This window comes from Diadema setosum, chromosome 1 (genome assembly GCF_964275005.1).
Source record: "Diadema setosum chromosome 1, eeDiaSeto1, whole genome shotgun sequence".
In the NCBI taxonomy this organism is placed as follows: Eukaryota; Metazoa; Echinodermata; class Echinoidea; order Diadematoida; family Diadematidae; genus Diadema; species Diadema setosum.
The window spans coordinates 37,229,853-37,249,766 of record NC_092685.1 but is presented as its reverse complement, the minus strand read 5'-3'; the positions used below and the strand labels follow the sequence as shown (position 1 = coordinate 37,249,766).

The 19,914-nt window shown below is 37.3% G+C and overlaps 1 protein-coding gene across 1 annotated transcript in view; it reads right to left on the bottom strand.

Annotated features, from left to right (window-relative positions):
• Window positions 1-19,914, bottom strand: part of LOC140235863 (uncharacterized) — a 77,251-nt gene that overhangs the window by 47,753 nt on the left and 9,584 nt on the right. Inside the window, exons 3-4 of the mRNA XM_072315863.1 lie at window positions 13,192-13,270; window positions 7,424-7,503 (exon numbers count right to left, since the gene is read on the bottom strand). Coding sequence (XP_072171964.1) covers window positions 7,424-7,503; window positions 13,192-13,270 — 159 coding nt within the window. The remainder of the gene's footprint in view (window positions 1-7,423; window positions 7,504-13,191; window positions 13,271-19,914) is intronic.

Genomic DNA, 19,914 nt, shown 5'->3' with positions numbered 1-19,914 from the left:
TGGCAGTGGGTGAATAGAAACAAATTTATACTTAAACAACGCAATGCACAGCTATTTACTTAAACTTAATTTTTAAATCATGCTCAACGGCGTGAAACCTTTTCACAACACATTCACAAAATCTACACGTAAAGATTACAATGTAGGTTTTGGCAGACATTACTGAAAGACTAAAATATGAGAGACTCAATGAAACCATAATCTAAAAATAATATGATTATTCTCCATTAAAAAGAAATACTTGTAAATTTCACACAAACACTTTTGTTAACTTTTTGTGTCAAATTCAAATAATATTCATCTATCTGTCACTACATATGATCATGAAATTTCCATTGCTTTTGAGATGTATATCTTCAATGTTATACCATCACTTCATGTTAGCATAATTCATATTTTGGGTGAATAAAGCAAGAGTAACATTCAGTCAGTTTCTAACAGTAAATATACATCACATTCCTCTCATTGATGCTTTCATACCATCAAATTCGGCAGTTTTGTTATCAATTTCAATTCTAAGAGCAATCTAACAAACTTACAATGTAACTGAGCAGCATCTGTACAGAGAAATATGTAAAAAGCTATGACATCTGTATCACAAAGCCGTATATACTGTAGAATATACCACAAAGGTCAACTCCTTAAAATAAATGCAACTAGTCCCTTGGCACGGAAGCGACAGACAGCGATGTGTAAACATCCTGGTGAGAGAAGATGGCCAGATCTCTCTCGGCACAGATTCGACGAAGCGAGCGCAGGGGTTCGTTAAGGGTCTGAACATTTGTCCATAAACGGGATCAACTCACAGCATAAGATTTCACTTGCAGTACACAAGTACTGTACGAGGCACAACCAAAGCAGACTTCATACAATGTAGTATGTTGTACTGTGGACTCCAATTATAACAAAGTCCTCGGGACCAGCAGTTTTCTTTCGCTATATCGAAATTTCGTTATAACCGAACAAATAATAAAAATACATAGCATGGATAACGTTGCGACCCGAACTTTTACTTCGTTGTAACCAGAATTTCATTATAACCGTGTTCGTTATAACGAGTGCCTGTATACAGTTTAGGCTGTTATTTTCACGACAGTTTAATTATCATTAATTTCGCGAATCACTGTTGAGCCATGAATCTATAAAAGAACATGCAAAAATATTGTGAATAGACAGGCATTAGTGCATTTCTGATGGCCTCAATGTCAAATCAGGAAAACAAAATTTTGTGAAAATGTCCGTGACCTCCTCATCTGCAAAAAAAAAAAAAAAAAAAAATTATATATCAGTATGCAAAAATAACAGCTTTTACAGTATTGCATGAAGCTTTTCATCAAGGGTTGTTTTCCAACAACAGTCCTGATCATGCTTCTGGTAATGGTGTGATGACTGACAGAAGAAATGCATACTGTCATGTCTATTTTGTCAGTAACATACAGCTGTACAGGTACTGTTTGTCACAGGCCCTATCACAGGTACAGTGTTTATATTTATACTCCAGAGCCCTATTCCATTATCTGCAAATATCCTGAACACCTCATTTTTGATTGACGCTTATTGAGATTTATTCGTTGCCTCTAATAAATCTTCATGAATTATTCATTCTACATGCTTCCTCATGCTAACTGGATCAGAACAGGTGAGTGATAATTAAGGATATCCCTACCTAATGAATTCTTTCTTAATGACACTAGAGTTCTGGCTGATACAGGTGATGAGGGTCAGATTTATCTCTACATTTATCTAAAATGAAGAATGACTCTTCAATCAATCACAAATGAAATTAAATCCAATCAAAATATCACAGAAAATCTGATAATGAAGAAATCGCAGCTTGGTCAATGTGTGTTTTATTCAGTTTTTAAAAAAGCTTCAAACTTCCAAGCCGTATCACACCATGGACATTGCTATGTACGGTTGTTCACTATGTGTGTAAAAAACTTGTGCACATATGATTTCTACTAGTACAATTATTACCATACCATATTCTATTGTAAACTGTGGAACATCTCACAAAACAATACTTGAGGCTATCAGCAATTTACAATCATAGTGGGGTTTTTTTTCTTTTTTTTTTTTTTTTTTTTGGGGGGGGGGGATACTTGAGACTTCAATCCTTTCCGTACCAGGGGCTTGGACAGTGTGTTAAACCCTAGATAGGATATCAGTGCCCTACTTTATCAAAAGATAAAATCGATTTTAAATTTCCTTAACACAAAGGCTGCCATAGACTTATGATAGAAATCAACTTTATAATCAATTTCAACTCTTCATAGAACAGGGCCCTGTACCAATAAGCACTCAAAGCACAGAAAGGGTTAATGGGAGACTAGATCATGAGCTCTAATGCAAGCATGATTCTGTGTGGACGATGACTGAGTAATAAGGACTATTCACACAGGACAAGTTTCAGTATTAAACACAACATATGGACAATGATTCTAGGTGCACTTTCTACGTCTATGCTTTGCACTGCAGACACAGGATGATGGGGAAAAAACAACAACAATGACAGATGAGGTACATTCCATATTACATTAGACTACAATTGATTCCAACCTGCCAACGTACCACAGAAAGAGAGAGAGAGAGGGGGAGAGAAGCATGACACAACCAAAACACCACACCTTGTACACCATCTCAACAGTAGAGGGGGTATGTCAGAACATGTAGAAGGGCAACATTGAGGTACCACCGTATGCAACATATTTATCATGCAGCTATATTCCCTACCACGCAAACTTTGCTGAAGTAAATCAAATGCAACTTGCACTTTTACATTACACAACAAGAGAAATGAAGGTCAAATATTTACTGTCACTCTCACTATAGCAGCATATTAACACAAACTGTAACTGTGCATAAATACCTTATGAAGCACAAAAATAGGCACAAAACTTTTTCTTGGACCCAACGGCACAAAAAGGACCAATTCCCACCTGTCCATTCTGTTCTCCATTCTCTCTCAAACCACACCCAACTTTGGGCCCCTGAGACTCCTTTCCATGTACAATAGGTAGCATTAAAGTGGCATATAAAACAATGACATAATCACACTCTTTCAGGTTAATAAACACATACATAAACTTTATATTCAAGTTAATATTTTCAAAGTCAATACACACATTTTTACTGAAATAAACATATCTTAATGATACTGTATCTTGATGAAATATAATGTACAGTGTATGTATGGTATGTATATATGGTATGTAGTGTAGCCTGTCTGTGGACTACATGAATACAAAGCTGAGTAAGAACATAATCATCAGTCAACAAAAGTTAATAACCGTACAAGCGTAAAACTGTAGGTTGTTAACTATGTTCCTGTGAACTCTTCCACTCTGCCAGACAGCTAAATTTGCATGAAGACATTATTAAATGCTTTTGTGCTCTGCAGGGCAGCAGATGTTTCATTCTGTATATCAATCACACTCCTGAAGGCCCCCAGGGAGGTCTACCGTCTGTCTCTCCCTCTCCTGACCCTGCTAATGTTCAGGGCATTTTACTTCTCTGTCTGCGACAGATTAATATTGGCTAGACTTTCTTCCATTGTAGAGTAATATGAGATCTGAATAAGAGAGGAATAAATCCCAACTTTGATGACTTTCACATATGACTGCATATGATTTCGCCATTTTTGACTTGCTTGATGGAAACTCGTCAACAGTTCAAGCTCAAGCATACAAAATGTCAAACCTTTAATTTGGCTGATGGCGAGGAAAACAGGAAAATTAGGGGGTTAGCCAAAATACTGACACATACAGTTCCCACTATTAACCATGAATTAATGGAAGCACCATGGGTAATACAGCTCATCTGTTGTATTATATGCCATTAACGTCTTGCATTTAAGTACCTGGTAGAATTTTCTGCATGATTCCGCAAAACATACAACAAAAATTTGTAAAATTAGTGATGATACAAGTCCCTTTGAATACCATACCGAGATAATGGAATGGAATTTAAACAGTTATTAAAGACTCTAACCTAATCAATTTCATAAAAGTTCAATTCATCCATTGCGTTTGACTTTGTAAAGTACACTTGTACATTCAAAACACCTTCCGGTTCAACTAGATTTTCCTTTGAACGGTTACTGAGTTAATAGTGCAATTCAGGTGAGGTGAAAATGTAGAGGAGGGAATGAGAGGGAGGCAGTTGAAGCAAATGATTCAGCTTTTGTGTTATCTACCACTACACTCTGCCACAAAACATTTCCTGGAATATGGAGCTTCACATGGAATTAGTTCACGGCAAGTCTGATTACACTTACAGAGATTCAATGAATTCCAAATAAATCCTGTATCCAATTCTTGCTCTCTGACTGTGGGTTTGCACAATTTTCGATAGTTCTGACTTCTTTTTGTGATGGTATCATATTGTAATATAATATAGAGAACATTGAGAACTGCCATACAGACAAGTTCTGCAGGCATTTTTTTTCTTTCCATCTCTCATGCAGCATGGAATTTTCATTGCCATATAAGACCTTTATATGAAAGTATGCAATTTAAAATGAAATGTACACTTCACTGATATCCATATAAATTTGAAGATATTAAAATACATGGATAATAAATTAGTTGTGACACAGCACGCAATTGAAATCACACTTTACCAGAGTTTCCTTTGTTTCAGATAAGATGATGCACAAAGCATGAAAAAAAGAGTACATGCACATTGGGAGTTAAAGTTTTTTCTGCTGGTGATTTGTTTCTTTGCACACAGAAAACAATGCACATCTTCCCCAGACTGGAAAGGAAGAATTTAAATGTTTAAATGAGATGAATGCCTGTAACTTTGTTTAGATTTCATGTGATGATTTCCATATTACAGAAGAAACTAGAAATGTCGCTACAGCGACTGGTTATACCCCCGCCAAACAACATTTCATAAGCTTTGGTCAAAACAACATTTCATAAGCTTTGGTCAAAAAACTGAGGAAGTAGTTAAATCCGCAAGATCTTTCCTTGATCTTCTGCCATTAATATGCCGTTACCATGGCAACGCACTTTCGGGTACTGTCGAAAAATGCGTCTTGCACATCTACAACCAAAGGCACACATCTGGACCAAGTTTCATGGAAATTGGGCAAAAACTGAGGAAGTAGTTTGCAACACAAAATTTTCCATCATTTTGGCTCATAATATGTGAGCTGTTACCATGGCAACATACTTTTTGTCACTGTCAAGAAATGTGTCATGCTGACCTATATCCTAAGACAAACATTCAATATGAATTCCATGAGAATTAGAAGAACACTGATGAAGCAGTTTTGCCATGAAGCATTTTGCCCTATATTTTACCAATAACATGCCATTACCATGGCAACGCACTTTTTGCCACTGCGCAAATATGTGTCTTGCACATTAACATATTCAGATGAACATCTGTACCTAATTTCATAAAAATTGATCAAAAACTGTGGGAGGAGTTCGCGACGCAAGATTTGTACCCATTTTTGCCCATAATATGCCGTTACCATGGCAACATACTTTTGGGTACTGTCAAAAAATACGTCTTGCACATCTACAACCCAAGGCACACATCTGTGCCAAGTTTTATGGGAATCGGTTGAAAACTGAGGAAGTAGTTCGCGACGCAAAATTTGCAACGGACCGACCGCCCGACCGCCCGCCCGACCGTCCGCTGATTCCTATATACCCCCTTCAAACTTCGTTTGGCGGGGGTACAATAAGTTAAAGAAGGGCAGAAAATCAGGCTAGAGGAAAGAAATTTTTATGGCAGTGTCTGATATATAGATTGTTCAGGTTCACTTATTGATATACAGGGTGGCCCAGAAAGAACGGAACACCTAAGATCGTTAATTTCAGCAATATTGTTGCAAATATGTTATTATTTTGCATACTTTTGGAAAGGCCATTCTTTTTCCAATAGAATGACACCAAGTTCTTCGATTTTGGTTGATGCATTTTTATTTTAGGACCATTTTTGTCAACCCTTGCAATTTTCAAAATGTGATCATTTTGCACTCTCAGAGATACCGAAACCAGCAACAATTCGGCTTGCCATAGAATCAGTAGTGCACAATGTGAGGAATGTGGGGCACACGGTGTGATTGCCATTGTCCGTTATCATTGTGAATAATGTGAATGTCATTGTAAATATCATTGTGAATGCTACTGGTTCTATGGCAAGCCGAATTCTCGCTGGTTTCGGTATCTCTGAGAATACAAAATGATCACATTTTGAAAATAACAAGGGTGGACAAAAATGGTCCTAAAATCATAACGCATTAACAAAAATTAAAGAACTTGGTGTCATTCAATTTGAAAAAGAATGGCTTTTACAATAGCATGCAAAATAATGACACATTCGCAACAATATTGCTGAAATTAAAATTCTTGGGTGTTCCGTTCTTTCTGGGCCACCCTGTATAAGATTATATATCAATAAGTGAACCTGAACAATCTATATGTCAGACACTGCCATAAAAATTTCTTTCCTCTAGCCTGATTTTCTGCCCTTCTCTAACCTATTAAGTTTTCTTCTGTAATATGGAAATCATCACATGAAATCTAAAGTTACAGGCATTCATCTCATTTAAACATTTAAATTCTTCCTTTCCATCTTATTGCCCTCATATGCATATATACAAAAAGAAATATAAAAATATCAGCAAAAATGTGGACCAAAATTGCCTACAAAGAAAAACTACAGACTGCTGAACACTGTTTGAATGTACAATCAAAAGGTGTATAATATTAATTTATCACCATCTATTGCTGTAGTCACATTCAATAGATCAAAAGTGAATCAATACAATAAGGGTACAGCGAGAAGTGACTTTTTGATATGCCACTGACAATTTCCCCATGCTGTAAGCTGTGTTAGTCTGTATGTACTTATGATTTCACATTGATCAATATTAATTTAACTTTAAATAGAGGCAGAACAGGCAGGTTCCCAATCAATGAGGTACGTTATCAATTTAAAAAAAAAAAAAAATTAATATCTTTGAGTGTACGAAGATGATCTCATCAGACAGGCATTTTCCACACAATATGCAACACAGCTGAGGATTCCAACTGCTGATCAAACATGGATTCCCCACACATGCAATAAAATACTGTAAAATAATTGCTTTGCAAGACAAATGTAATGAACAGACATTTATTTATTTATTTTTTATTTATTCAGTTTTCTTTACCCAGGGTAGCCCCATCAGTGGTTTACACACTGTTATCCTAGGGGGCCCTGCAACAGAATGACAAAATATAACAGACATTGTGAAATATGTTCATCAGAACCCTTTGTGTTAAACTAACTTCTACTAATGCCTCTGGAACCCTTGGCATTAAACCACAAAATATAAATTTATATCACCAACCCTGACCTGTAGCTAATCTGACCGTAGTTTGTGCACGGTATGTATCCCAGGCTCCCCTGGTCAACTTACCTTCCGTACGACTCCCTCTGGACCCTTGACCACAGAGATATTGTCTAGCTGGATGCTGTCAAAACGATAGGTGATGGGATGTGGGCAGGCTGAGGCAGCCATAGAGTTAAGGAACAGTACTTGCATAGAAAGGGCATCGGAGAGAAAGAATTTACAGCACTGTCACAATGAAGGTTAAAGTAAATCACAGGATGGTGAAATGACCACAGAAATCATATGTGACAGGTCAAGTAATAGTCTATCTACATGTAGCAAACTTACAGTACTGCATAGTTCTGCCAAATGCAGAAATACTCACAGAGAATCACAACTTGATTAAAATAATGCATGAAAGAACAACAACAAAACACCAGAGTAATGTAATATTCTTGATTAGCAAATTAATGACCCATTTTACCTGTAAACTGATGCTGGCCACATACATTGCAAGTGGCCAAAAGGGTACATTTTATGCCTTTTTGATAATATCAGTTGGTATTTTAGTGAAAACTCATATTTCACTGGAACATATTCATTTACATCAAATAACTGCAGAAAAACAAAAGAGTTTTTAAAATCATAGATATGAAATTTCACAGCTACAAATGATGTCAAAGTATGCATTTTTGCACAAAGTACCACAGAATAATCGTGCAAATATCTAAGCAATGAAAAGAAATACAATTGTAAAGGTCTAGAAATTTCTGTATTGGTTTCTTAAGATATCAATCTACTCATCCAGGAGGAAAATTTTGAAAACCTAACAGTAAAATTGGAAGAATATTATTTTTCATTTTTTTTCAATTATGTATTTTTCAATATGAAATTTTATGTTTGGCATAAAATACTGTAATAACAGTTAAAATATATGAAAATACTATTTTTATGGTGGCAAATTTCAATTCATCCTCTTTGAAATGGTGTATAACATGACATAAACACTAGAAATATAATATTCTTTATTAATTTCCAAAGTTTTGCATGGCCCAAAACTAGAAATGCTTAAAATACGCTCAGCACTTTAGGCGTTAAAAAAGTAATCTGCTCTTGCATGCGAATACAGGATTGAGTTACTGATGAAACTACACTTGTAAGAAAAAAAAATCAAACATACAAACAGCAAATCAGTTAAAAAAAAGTTTGTTTATCTACACAGTACACAGTCTAACAGTCCAGTGGTGGGATTAGGCACACAAAATTTGTACAGGAGGGATTCTGTACACCATGCAGTATGTCACTTTGTTGTGGAAGGAGGTAAACTATATTTAGTCTGTTACGTGAGGCCCGCTGAACGAACCAAAGGGGGAATCAATCTCATGCAGGCAAACTGTATTGACTACCAGACGCACACTCATTGAAATTTGTTCTCACAGATTAAATTGTTTGTGATATGCCTATACTGACATTTTTATATTATTTGGCAATCCCACAGTATGCAGTCAAACTATTTTAGAAATGCTTCATCACTACAATTAACCTGCTGTGTGTATCTCTTCCATTTCATTACATTTTGTGAGTGCTTATTAAAAAAAGAAATACCTTAAGTACTTTAGAATAATACACTAAATACAGGTGTACATACTAATTACTCAACAACTATATCTTTGATGGAATAAAAGATAACATCATTTCAGAAATGTGCAATAAACATGTCCTATGGAAGAAAGTAGCTGTACAACTACAGATCAGACAATACTATTCATTATTTTGTGCACACTCACACTATAATAATTCAAGAATCAACAATTTAGAGCAAATATAGTCTTGTTTTTCTTGGGGGGGGGGGGGAAGAAAAAAGGAAGGTTACTAAAACTAACTTGCATGCCAAAGTCATTCGCAATTTCAGGCACGACATGAATTCACTTATTCAATTAATTTTGCAACACTTCAGTCATGAATATTTCATTAAGTCCCCCTGTCTTTGCCAACGACTGCAAAGCAATCGACTGTTTTGTGAAGTGCTGATTTGGCATCACTGCCTTTTCACTGATGCAACGATTATGAATCCCATATTTTTTTTTACTCTGCTGTGAAATATGGCACATGCACAGAACGAGTGTGTCAAAATGACCGTGTCCTGCAGTCATACGAATTGCCTGCCACAGGCATACCTTCAAACTATCACACTTTCCCCTGTGTTCATCACACTTCTCTCCAGATTTTATTAGGCACTGGCAAAGCAAATAGAATCCTATGCACTCTGTCACCCATATTAGCCCAAGGCCGCTATAATGAACTCACCAGTGCATTAGATTAATAGAATTAAGGGAGCAATTCAGATTACTGATTGTGGGCACATATTATGTCCAAATGATTCAAAAATAAACAGTGTGTGCATGCAATGATATTGATGTTGTTCATGATGATAGTAAATGTTAGGAGTATGTTTTTGTTTGCTTACACCAACAAAAATCCTCGACTAATGACTTAAATTCTGGCTAAACAATAACATTGTTGAGTGCTTATGAAAGATAAAAACTATGTATCAGATAGATGGGTAGGCCTACTCTATCAATGAAAAGTAACATTGAGTAGTTTACTTATAAGTCAGTGTTATTAACAAATCATATTGTCTGGTTGCAAATCCTCTTCAAAAGATAAATACATAGAAAAGAAAATCAACACAAACAACACTCTGTATATCTCAGAGGTTTGACGAAATTGGTTCATGTAGACAAATTGTTATCCAATTTTGAGACCTTGTTGTCATCACTACAAATAACTGGAAAATGCACTTGGTAAAACAAAATGCTGAAGCATACTGTAAAAACTCAGACTTTTGTATGCTTTAATCTTTTGCACTTAGTCAATTACGAATAATCTATTCTGTTGACAGATCACCTCTATACAATTTGACTTTCTGTGTGCACTCACAGTATACTATTGCAAACTTGTGCTAGAAACATTGGTTGATTCGCAATTACTCATATAACAGTAAACTTCTCACAGAATAGCAAATTACCGTAAAAATATAGAATACGCAAAGCACGCATCAAAAATAGACATTAAGGCTTAATTGGACTATTAGTCAGTCAAATAGCGGTTATTAGCAGCCAAAATCAAAACTAGAGAGCATGCCTTACAGGAGGTAGACATCCCAGTAAGCCTCCTCCAAAACAATGACAGCATGGATTTCAAAATAATTACTCCTGACAATTTAAGAAAAGCAAGAAATCAGGTGCATTGGTTTGGTCAGGCTGTTCATTAAATTGGCCTTTTTTTTGGGGGGGGGGTGGGGGGAGGAGATTCCAATGCTCATATTTCTATCTCCAGGCCCTGCGGGATGACAGCATCGTGAAATAGACCGATCTTGACGTTTTAATATCCATCGACACACCGTATAGCTCTCAAGCGCCGTGGCAACCCAACGCCACAGGCTCTTTTCAGGTTCGCTGATGAAAAATGGAGATCTGGAAGCATGCAGACATGTCACTGAGTGCGACCACTCCCAAACAATTATATCAGCTCTGCAAATTTGCACGGGAGAATCATGTCCTAGATTTGAGATTTGAAGCTCCCAGCTCGGGAAGAGAAAATCCAGCACATGACATCCACATCAATTCGTTGATGCACGTGTGCATAATGAACAAGGTACAATGTGAAACGCAAGTGCATGGGAAAGGCTATGCCAAAACTTCCTTTCACAATGTATTGACTGCAACAACTACCGGGTATGTGTGGGTGGGGGTATAATAAGCCAGTTCACAATGAGCTCATGTGCACATAGGTACAAATTATCTTTTTTTCTCAGTTGGTCAGGCACCCAGGCACTCGTTTTCAGAGTGGCATGATGCATGCGCCTGTCTGATGTAACAATTTACAGAATTCATGTTCAAACAAAGAATCCATTTCATTATTTTGTATTGAATGCATTAACAGCCTTTTTCTATCAATATTGCCGAATACCAGGCTTGCTGTCAGGTGGATGTACTAGCAAGCACCATTCATACGGATTATGAATAACCATTATATTATGGATGTTTATCTGTGAATTTAAAAACCAACATGCCTGATGGTACAATTGACCTTTTAGTGCTTGTGCACAAGGTAAAACTGTGCATTGTCTTTATATGCAAAATGATTGCCATGCAAAATGTAGATTTGATGTTTATGATACGAATGAAAGAGGCATCAGAGCAGTTTACAGACATTCAAAATTCTGGATTCCAGGACCTAGTACCAAGCTGTCCCACTCGCCTGTTGTTTCCTACTCAATAAAATTTGCTTATTTGTTATTTGAATCCAGTCTGCATGCATGCTGGCTGTATGCTGCTAGATCAGGCAAGCCTTGTACAAAACTTTGCTGTTGTCATCCTTTATTACAGAAGTGTGATGACCAGTCGAATATGGCAGTAACAGTATGTGCTGCCTATCACAAGACAAACCTTTCTAGAGGTCAAGTCATCTTCACTAAAGATGTGCAGCACTGGATTTCATGACAACTGCATCAAAAAAAAAAAAAAAAAAAAAATGTGCACTGAGCATTATGAAGACTAGACTTTAGTGAAGTTCACTAATGTTTTAAACCCACAACCATGAAAAACTCTGCACGTATTCCCACTGTAAACCCACAACCATGAAAAACTCTGCACGCATTCCCACTGTAACTCAATGTACTGGTAAAGGCTACTGCACCTTGTAATCTTCACCATAGTGTTCAATGTTTTAAACAAAATGAATAGAATGAAACAAAGAAATGTTCAATACATCTAACAACACAATACTGGAATGCTTGTGATAAAATCTACATTGTACATTGCACTTCTTTTTTGTTTTACCTTGAATCCTCATATGTCAACACTATGGACTGGTGCACAAACTCAATTCCTATCTCTCACCACAATGCTTGACATTGTGTGTATGACCTGCCACATTACAGTGTATCGCAAGTCAATACATGTGTGCAGACCTTTGTTACCTGATGATCATTTTATTTATTTGTGTGAAGAGAATGTAGTTTGTTTCTAATGCAGCAAATAATGGGTGGGCGTGCTGCGAAGCGAGAAGTGCTAATAATCAGAAAATACATGTAACTGCAGTACACGACTAGCTGATTTTACACATTGCCCATTACATTGCTGTCTTTCATTCACACAAATGCTTCTATACTGTACCATTGTATCACTGTATGTATACAATGGTATCCCACAGAAAGTACGTTGTACATCAAATGGCCAAATCAGTCAAATTATCATAATCAAACAGCCAAATCAGTGAAATTATATAATCCCTTAGGTCTATCACGTATAAAGGTAGGATTTTTTTTTTTTGAAGTGAAGAGTTTATGCCATTTGATCACATCAAGGGTGGTCAACAGAGCTCTACATTTCATTTCATTCTAAACAAGTAACAGGTGATGTCATAACGTGTTCAAGTCATTACTATACAAGTTACTGGAGGAGAAACTGGCCACACTTTGTTGACAGCAGACTCTAAATTTTGATTTTTAGTGATACACAGTTGAAGGTGTAGATGAATGAAAAAACACAAATATAGCAACATTTGCTGCTGACTATGAACACTTACTGCCACTAGCATGCCTAAGAATACACAGGGCAAAAAGGCAACCTTTCCTCTTTTAAAGGAGAAATACACCTTGTAAGATAAATCAAACTGTGATCTGCAGTGATTTCTTGTTGAAATCTAACCTGCTAGATATTGTCATTTTTATGGCAATAAACAATAAGTTCTAGACCTACATGCTTCTTCCAGTGCGTTCATCTAATCGTGCTTGGGCCAAACAAGAAATAACTGCCATACTGTATAATGAGCACAGAGTAAAAGGATATCATATCCAAATCGGATGGAATCCCCTTGTTTCAGTGTGATGTACGTTTCCTCTGGAATCCTGGATTCGTTCACAAAGGTCTGCAAAACAGAAAGAGAAAAATATAGAGAAAGCTGTAATCATCAACATCACCATCAACATCACCATCAACATCATCATGACTATCATACAGTGATTTTGTTCTTGACTTACAGGCTGCATTCTTAGCAGCTGCAACCATTATAGTGATTACACTTTTGTGTATCATATTGTAACAAAGTATTCAATAGCAAACATGCCTAAGTCTGAAATAATTATCACCAGTGTGACAGAGACCATCAAAGTACTTGTATCCTTAAGACTGTAAAATACAGAGAAAAAAAGCCACTCATGGCAAAGAAAAAATATTTGGGTAGTAAAGAGAAGAAAATACTGCACCATTTTATGCTCCTTGCACTTCAGCAAGCTGAAGCACAACACAATTACAGACTTCCGATGAATCGATCAGGGCAACAAGTAGCACACACTACAGTAGCTTCACCACACAGAATGTTTTCTCCACATTCCAGTGATTACACTCGTTAGATTCTGAGTCATGCATGCAAATGAGCCACCCACCATTTTCCCGTTTCTTACGTCAAGAATCAGGAATAATTTTTTTTTTTTAAAACACAACAAAAAAGAAAAACTCACACACATAAGCATAGACAGATGCGAGGAACAAACACAGAACAGTTGAGGCGTGGTCCCCTTTAGAAAACAAAACACAAACCTGAACTCGCTTCCTTTCAGACAATAAACAGGGGTCACACGAGGTGAACGCCGCTCTATACCAATCTACAGTGCATATAGGTAGAGGGGGGAGGTTCCACCTCCCTGGTTAAAGCATCCAAAGAGGTACACCAAAACACCCCCAGTATTCCACCTCTGCACACAGTCTAACTGCAATATTCAAACCTGGCGACATGTAGACAATCATGGAAGGACATGCTAAAACGAGTTCAGTGGATTCTGAATGCTTCACAACAAACCGCAGAGCTCCACACGCTCGGTTCTTGGCAGACCCCAGCCAAACCTGGATTTGATAGCAAGTAGGCAAATCGGCTCAGCCTGAAGAACCCTTTCCGGACGAGTCATTACCCCCCGAACTGCCAACTATCGTGACTGAGCACGGCCCGTTTAATGTGGACATCACGACTTTGCTGCCAACAGCGATGAATGTCTAATACTCTTGGCAAATCACATAATTCCACAGAAGAAAAGGCAGAAACTGATATGTCACACATAAAATAGAGGTCACAAGAGAAGAATATGTATAATCTCTGTGCTATAGCTTTTTTCTATTCACTAAATGATCAGAACAGACAGCGAAAAATGTCGCTTCGAAGATAAATTCATTGGCAGTCACGCATGATTTAACAACACCTTTTTGTGGACATAATGGAAACTTTTCATAACAGATGGGAGTTAGTCTAGCTCTAATAGGGCCTAGCCTTCAGGGCTCAGTCCTCGTAAATAATCTACCATGGTATTGGTATTTACTCACCACAGAGAAAGACAGTGAATGTGTGTATTCGTCTTGACTATCGATGTCAACATGCCTGGTATGAGAGTCTAAAATTGCAAGGTTTGACTTTCTCACCTTCATCCCACTCATCTTTCCAAAAGCGACTGTAGAAAAGGAATTTTACAAATCTGCAACCACCACCCAGGGCAGAAGGCATTACAATCAGGGTCATGCATTTTGTTGTTATAGCCATCCCCCACCCACACACACACACACACACACACACACACACATACTTTGGGGGGTTTTTTTAAAGAAAAAATATGATAGGAGGGGGGTACTACGACTATTGATAGAACAACTACAGTACATATAGTCGGGTACCTAAGGGGGGGTCACCGTGCACCCCCCCCCCCCCCCCGGACTCCTCGAAACTTACATTTTCAGGATCCTCATGACATACCAAAACATAATCAAGATGTTAACAGGAACGAAAAGTGGCTGTTCTAGGTGAAATTTAATGTATTCTATTGTTTTTCATAATTTCTTATGTATTTCTTTGTTTTTCAACTTTTTCAACTTTTGTTTTTTCTTTGTTTTTCTATTGGAAATTGTCACTGATCACTTTTCTACCATAATTACCACAAAACTAATCAATGAAAGTGATTAATTGTAAAAATAATCAGGTTTTCATGACTTTCATGACAGAGCACCTGTTTTCCATAGGAAATGTACACAAAAGCACAAAATTGTGCCCGTTTTGGGACGACATTCCGTTACAAAAATGGGCGTGACTTCGCAAAAGTATGTGGGGAAGTTGCAAATTTGGTCTCAAAAGTTGCGTGAGACTTGAACAAAACAAAGTCAAGTAAGTTTTGAGGAGTCCTGGGGGGTGCATGGTGACCCCCCCCCCCCCCTTAGGTACCCTATTATGTAGGCCCTACATATAAGCACATATATATTACATACATACATACATACGGACGGGGGGGGGGGGGGGATCCGCCACCCCCCCCTCAAAGTTTCGCGCTATAAATCTGTCGCGAGGCTTCTTGACTTTGTTTGGTCAAGTCTCGCACAACTTTTGAGACCAAATTTGCAACATCCGCGTATACTTTTGCGAAGTCACGCCCATTATTGTAACGGTATGTCTCCCCAAAACGGGCACAATTTTGTGATTTTGTGTACATTTCCTATGGAAAACAGGTGCTCTGTCATGAAGGTCATGAAAACCTGATTATTTTTACAATTAATCACTTTCATTGATTAGTTTTGTGCTACTTATGGTAGAAAAGTGGTCAGTGACAATTTCCAATAGAAAAACAAAGAAAAAACAAAAGTTGAAAAAGTTGAAAAACAAAGAAATACATAAGAAATTATGAAAAACAATAGAATACATTAAATTTCACCTAGAACAGCCACTTTTCGTTCCTGTTAACATCTTGATTATGTTTTGGTATATCATGAGGATCCTGAAAATGTAAGTTTCGAGGAGTCCGGGGGGGGGGGGGGGGGGGGGTGGGTGCACGGTGACCCCCCCCCCCCTTAGGTACCCGACTATATGTACTGTAGTTGTTCTATCAATAGTCGTAGTACCCCCCTCCTATCATATTTTTTCTTTAAAAAAAACCCCAAAGTACGGTGACCCCCCCTTAGGTACCCCCTTAGGTACCCAAGTAATACATGTACAAAAAATAATGAAAACATGGAATCAAAATTTACTAGGAAACTGAAAGACTGTACAGACTCTGAGTATCAAAGATAAGCTGTGAGTACAAAATTCATGATACACACCATAAAGGAAAGCTCTAGCATTTTTTCGCGCACATCCCACTTTAATTCATTGATTTTCCTTCTTTCCTTACATGGTAACAAAAACATTGAATTTGTTACCATCTTGCACTAACAGAATAGTAAATGTTATACATACACACATAGATTACAGATTGCTTTAAGATTACACTATTGCCTTGTCAGGCATATCATCCAAGAAAGTCGCCATGTGTCGGGGTTGCCATTGGAGTCTTTTGAGATAAAACCATGCATGAAATTAATAATATGATTTCCTACAATTATGTCTTCAAAGTGAAACATTGTGGACATTTTTTTTTTTTAAATTCATAATAGGTTTATTTTCTCAAGCAACACTTCATGATATCAACGGAATTAATTCCCTTTTGGCTTATGTATTATTATCCATCAAGATAAAGGAAGTAACAATGATTACATTTTGTGACTGTAAATTATTCAAAATCACTCTGAAACAATTGATGCTGTTTGCAGCAGACAAAAAATAACATACAAACATTCTTTGCTGTACTCTGAACTGACTGTGGAAAGGGTTAAACACAGCAAATTTCTGTCGCAAATGGTCTGTATAGTCAGTCGCACTTTCAAAACTTTTGTAAAATTATACCTGTATTTCACATTGCTCTGAAATGAACAAACAAGGTTTATGGTGCAGGTGCACTCATAGCATGAGTGAATGATGTAACATTTCTCCTGTAAAGCTGCTTTCACAGCTTCCAAGGTTGCATTTCAATACAAGCCTTTTCACTCTAATATCAAACCACTTACAAAGTGTATGAATAGCCAAAGGCATATGATACTTTAGAGTACAGTATATCAGTACAAAATAAAATACTGTAAAACGAGGAATTTTCGCGTGCACTTTAATTACGCGAATTTCGCAAGCGCCAAGATTCGCGAAATTAAAATGCACGTGAAAGTTCTTGTTTACACTATATGCATTGAACGCCAGTGGCACTTCGCGAAAATTTCATGCCATGAAAAAGGCCGTCAGCTCCAATTCGCGAAAATTTCATACCGCGAATATATCATGTTTTACAGTAATACATTGCTGCAGGAGAAAAATGCATTTGTGCCGTGGTTTGTTTGTTAGGATTTTTTTCGGGGGGGGGGGGGCAGGCAGGTGGGGAACACACTGTTAGCTGCTCAAGACAAAATGGATTGATTTCACAAGGAAGGAACTGGCCTGAGAAACAAGAGACATCTTCATATTACGCTGAGCAGGGATGTCTAATCAGGAGTAAATTCCACTGATTAAAGGTGGCATCTGTTCAGACTCACTGGTCCGATAGCTCAGCTGAGAGAAATATTATGAAGCGTATTCTCTGTATGACTCATAGATCCTATGATGGACTACATGTAGGTGTGTCCGCTGGCTTTAGCTTGAAGTCCTGGCTGACCTGGATGAATAGGAGTTGATTCAAACGCATCTGTTTGCAACCTCATTTATTTATTTTTTTTTAAAATCCTCTCAATATTTTATTCTATTTATTTCTTCATGGAGATTCTACTTTGTATTACATGTACTTCATGGCATGTGCAAGAGGAATTAGCTACAGTATACACTGTTACAGTATACTACCAAAATACACACACACAAAAAAACTTAATTTTTTGGCAGAGCTGCCTTCTACCCCTTGTTTTCCACGAAACTCCTCAAATAGATTAATTTCCTGACCTTCTGATCTTAAACAAAAATCTTCTTGATCATATCTTTTTGTTGATACAAAGTTGAAAATGTCATAGAAGGTACAGAGATCACATCCTTATTCCAGCTTATTATGCCCATACAGAACACAAGGCCACACAAACATCTATTAATCTGGCCAGGATTAAAGAAGCTTTGCTCCCCTGTGAGGGTCTGTCTTCAGACTCGACCTCTTTGGGCCACACCCTACATACAGTCAACCTTGCGTAAGTCAACATCACTCTAGCTGAAAAATAGGCAAAGCCGGAGAAAATTCTTCCAGGGATGGATATAGACATGTATACATATGTTAATTCTATTGTGTAAGTCGAAATTCACGTAAATTGAAGGAATTTCTCAGGCCCCTTTGGATTCGACATGGGCGAGGTCAACTGTATGTCCTTTTTTTCATGCTCAGTTTTCAACAAACAGCCTAGTGATAGATATATTATTATTGGCAGCTTTGTGCTATATGTTTGCATGAATTAATCACAAATTCAGTAACAGAATATCAGGTTAAAAAGAAACTTCTCTTCACAATGGTCATTTATTCTCTACCTCACTGACTAAAAACAGATGACTTAGACATCAATTTGTATATGAGGAGGATCTTTATTTTTTTTATTGCAAACTCATGATGAATAATTCCTCTTTCCAGTACCAACTGGATGGCACACTGGAAGACAGAGAGAGAGAAAAAAAGATAACTTTATTGAAAACAGAGCACATGTATGAATGAGCTAGCACAATGTTTGGGTGTGAACAGAAGTGAGTCACCAAATCATTCTTGTCGCCACAATATTGGGAAAATTTATTAATGACATCAACTGGGAATTCCCCAGAGTTCTCGTGGATGTTCTTCGTGGATCAAGGCTGAGCCACACTGTCTCACTTTCACCTCCAAAGAGAATATTTAATGAATTAAAGACTCGGTAGTGTGGGGATACCAGGGAACGGGCAGGCTGGCCTGGCTCGAATACATTCTAGAATCCCTGTAATGAATTACGCACAGCTCTGTCACTGATCTCCATTTAACCCGTTCCATATTGAATTTTGAAATCCCCATAGACTTAATACACAAACCACCACATTCCCTTCGGGAACAGGTATAGTACAGTACACATGTACAGCTCAACAATCTCAACTGAAGTTGACCATTGCCAATAACTTAGCGTATGCTTCGATGCACATACGTTGACACATGGCTGACAAGCACTCTTCATGGTTTTCGAATATGTATCCTGGCGGGCAGGGAATGACAATTGATTAAATTGGACCACCCATGTGCCCCCACATTACCGGGTTTTTAGAGAGACATAACTTTTAGTGCAAAAGTATGTTTTGCAAACATATATCAGTAACTAATGAATATTTCTATCAATTTGTCTGTAAGATCAGCTTAAATAGGTGGAAATTAATGTACAACTGTAACTCACGCAAATTAAACTTCTACAGAGAATGCTGGTACAGCATCTCAATTTGGCCTCATTTTGATCACACAGCTGTACAATTTCGGGAGATATACATGTAATGGGGGTTTTGGACCTTGCTCTTACACTTCAAAGATTTTGATCCATCCTACTTCAAAGTGCTTTTGAATTATAGAGATCGAAAGACATTTCCTGTTCTTAGAAGATGTTCAAACATGTTGAGATATAATACGCACTGTAAATGCCACATATTTAGTGAGTCTGATTTTTCCTGAATTGACAAATTTGCAATTGTGGAGTATCGTACTGAAT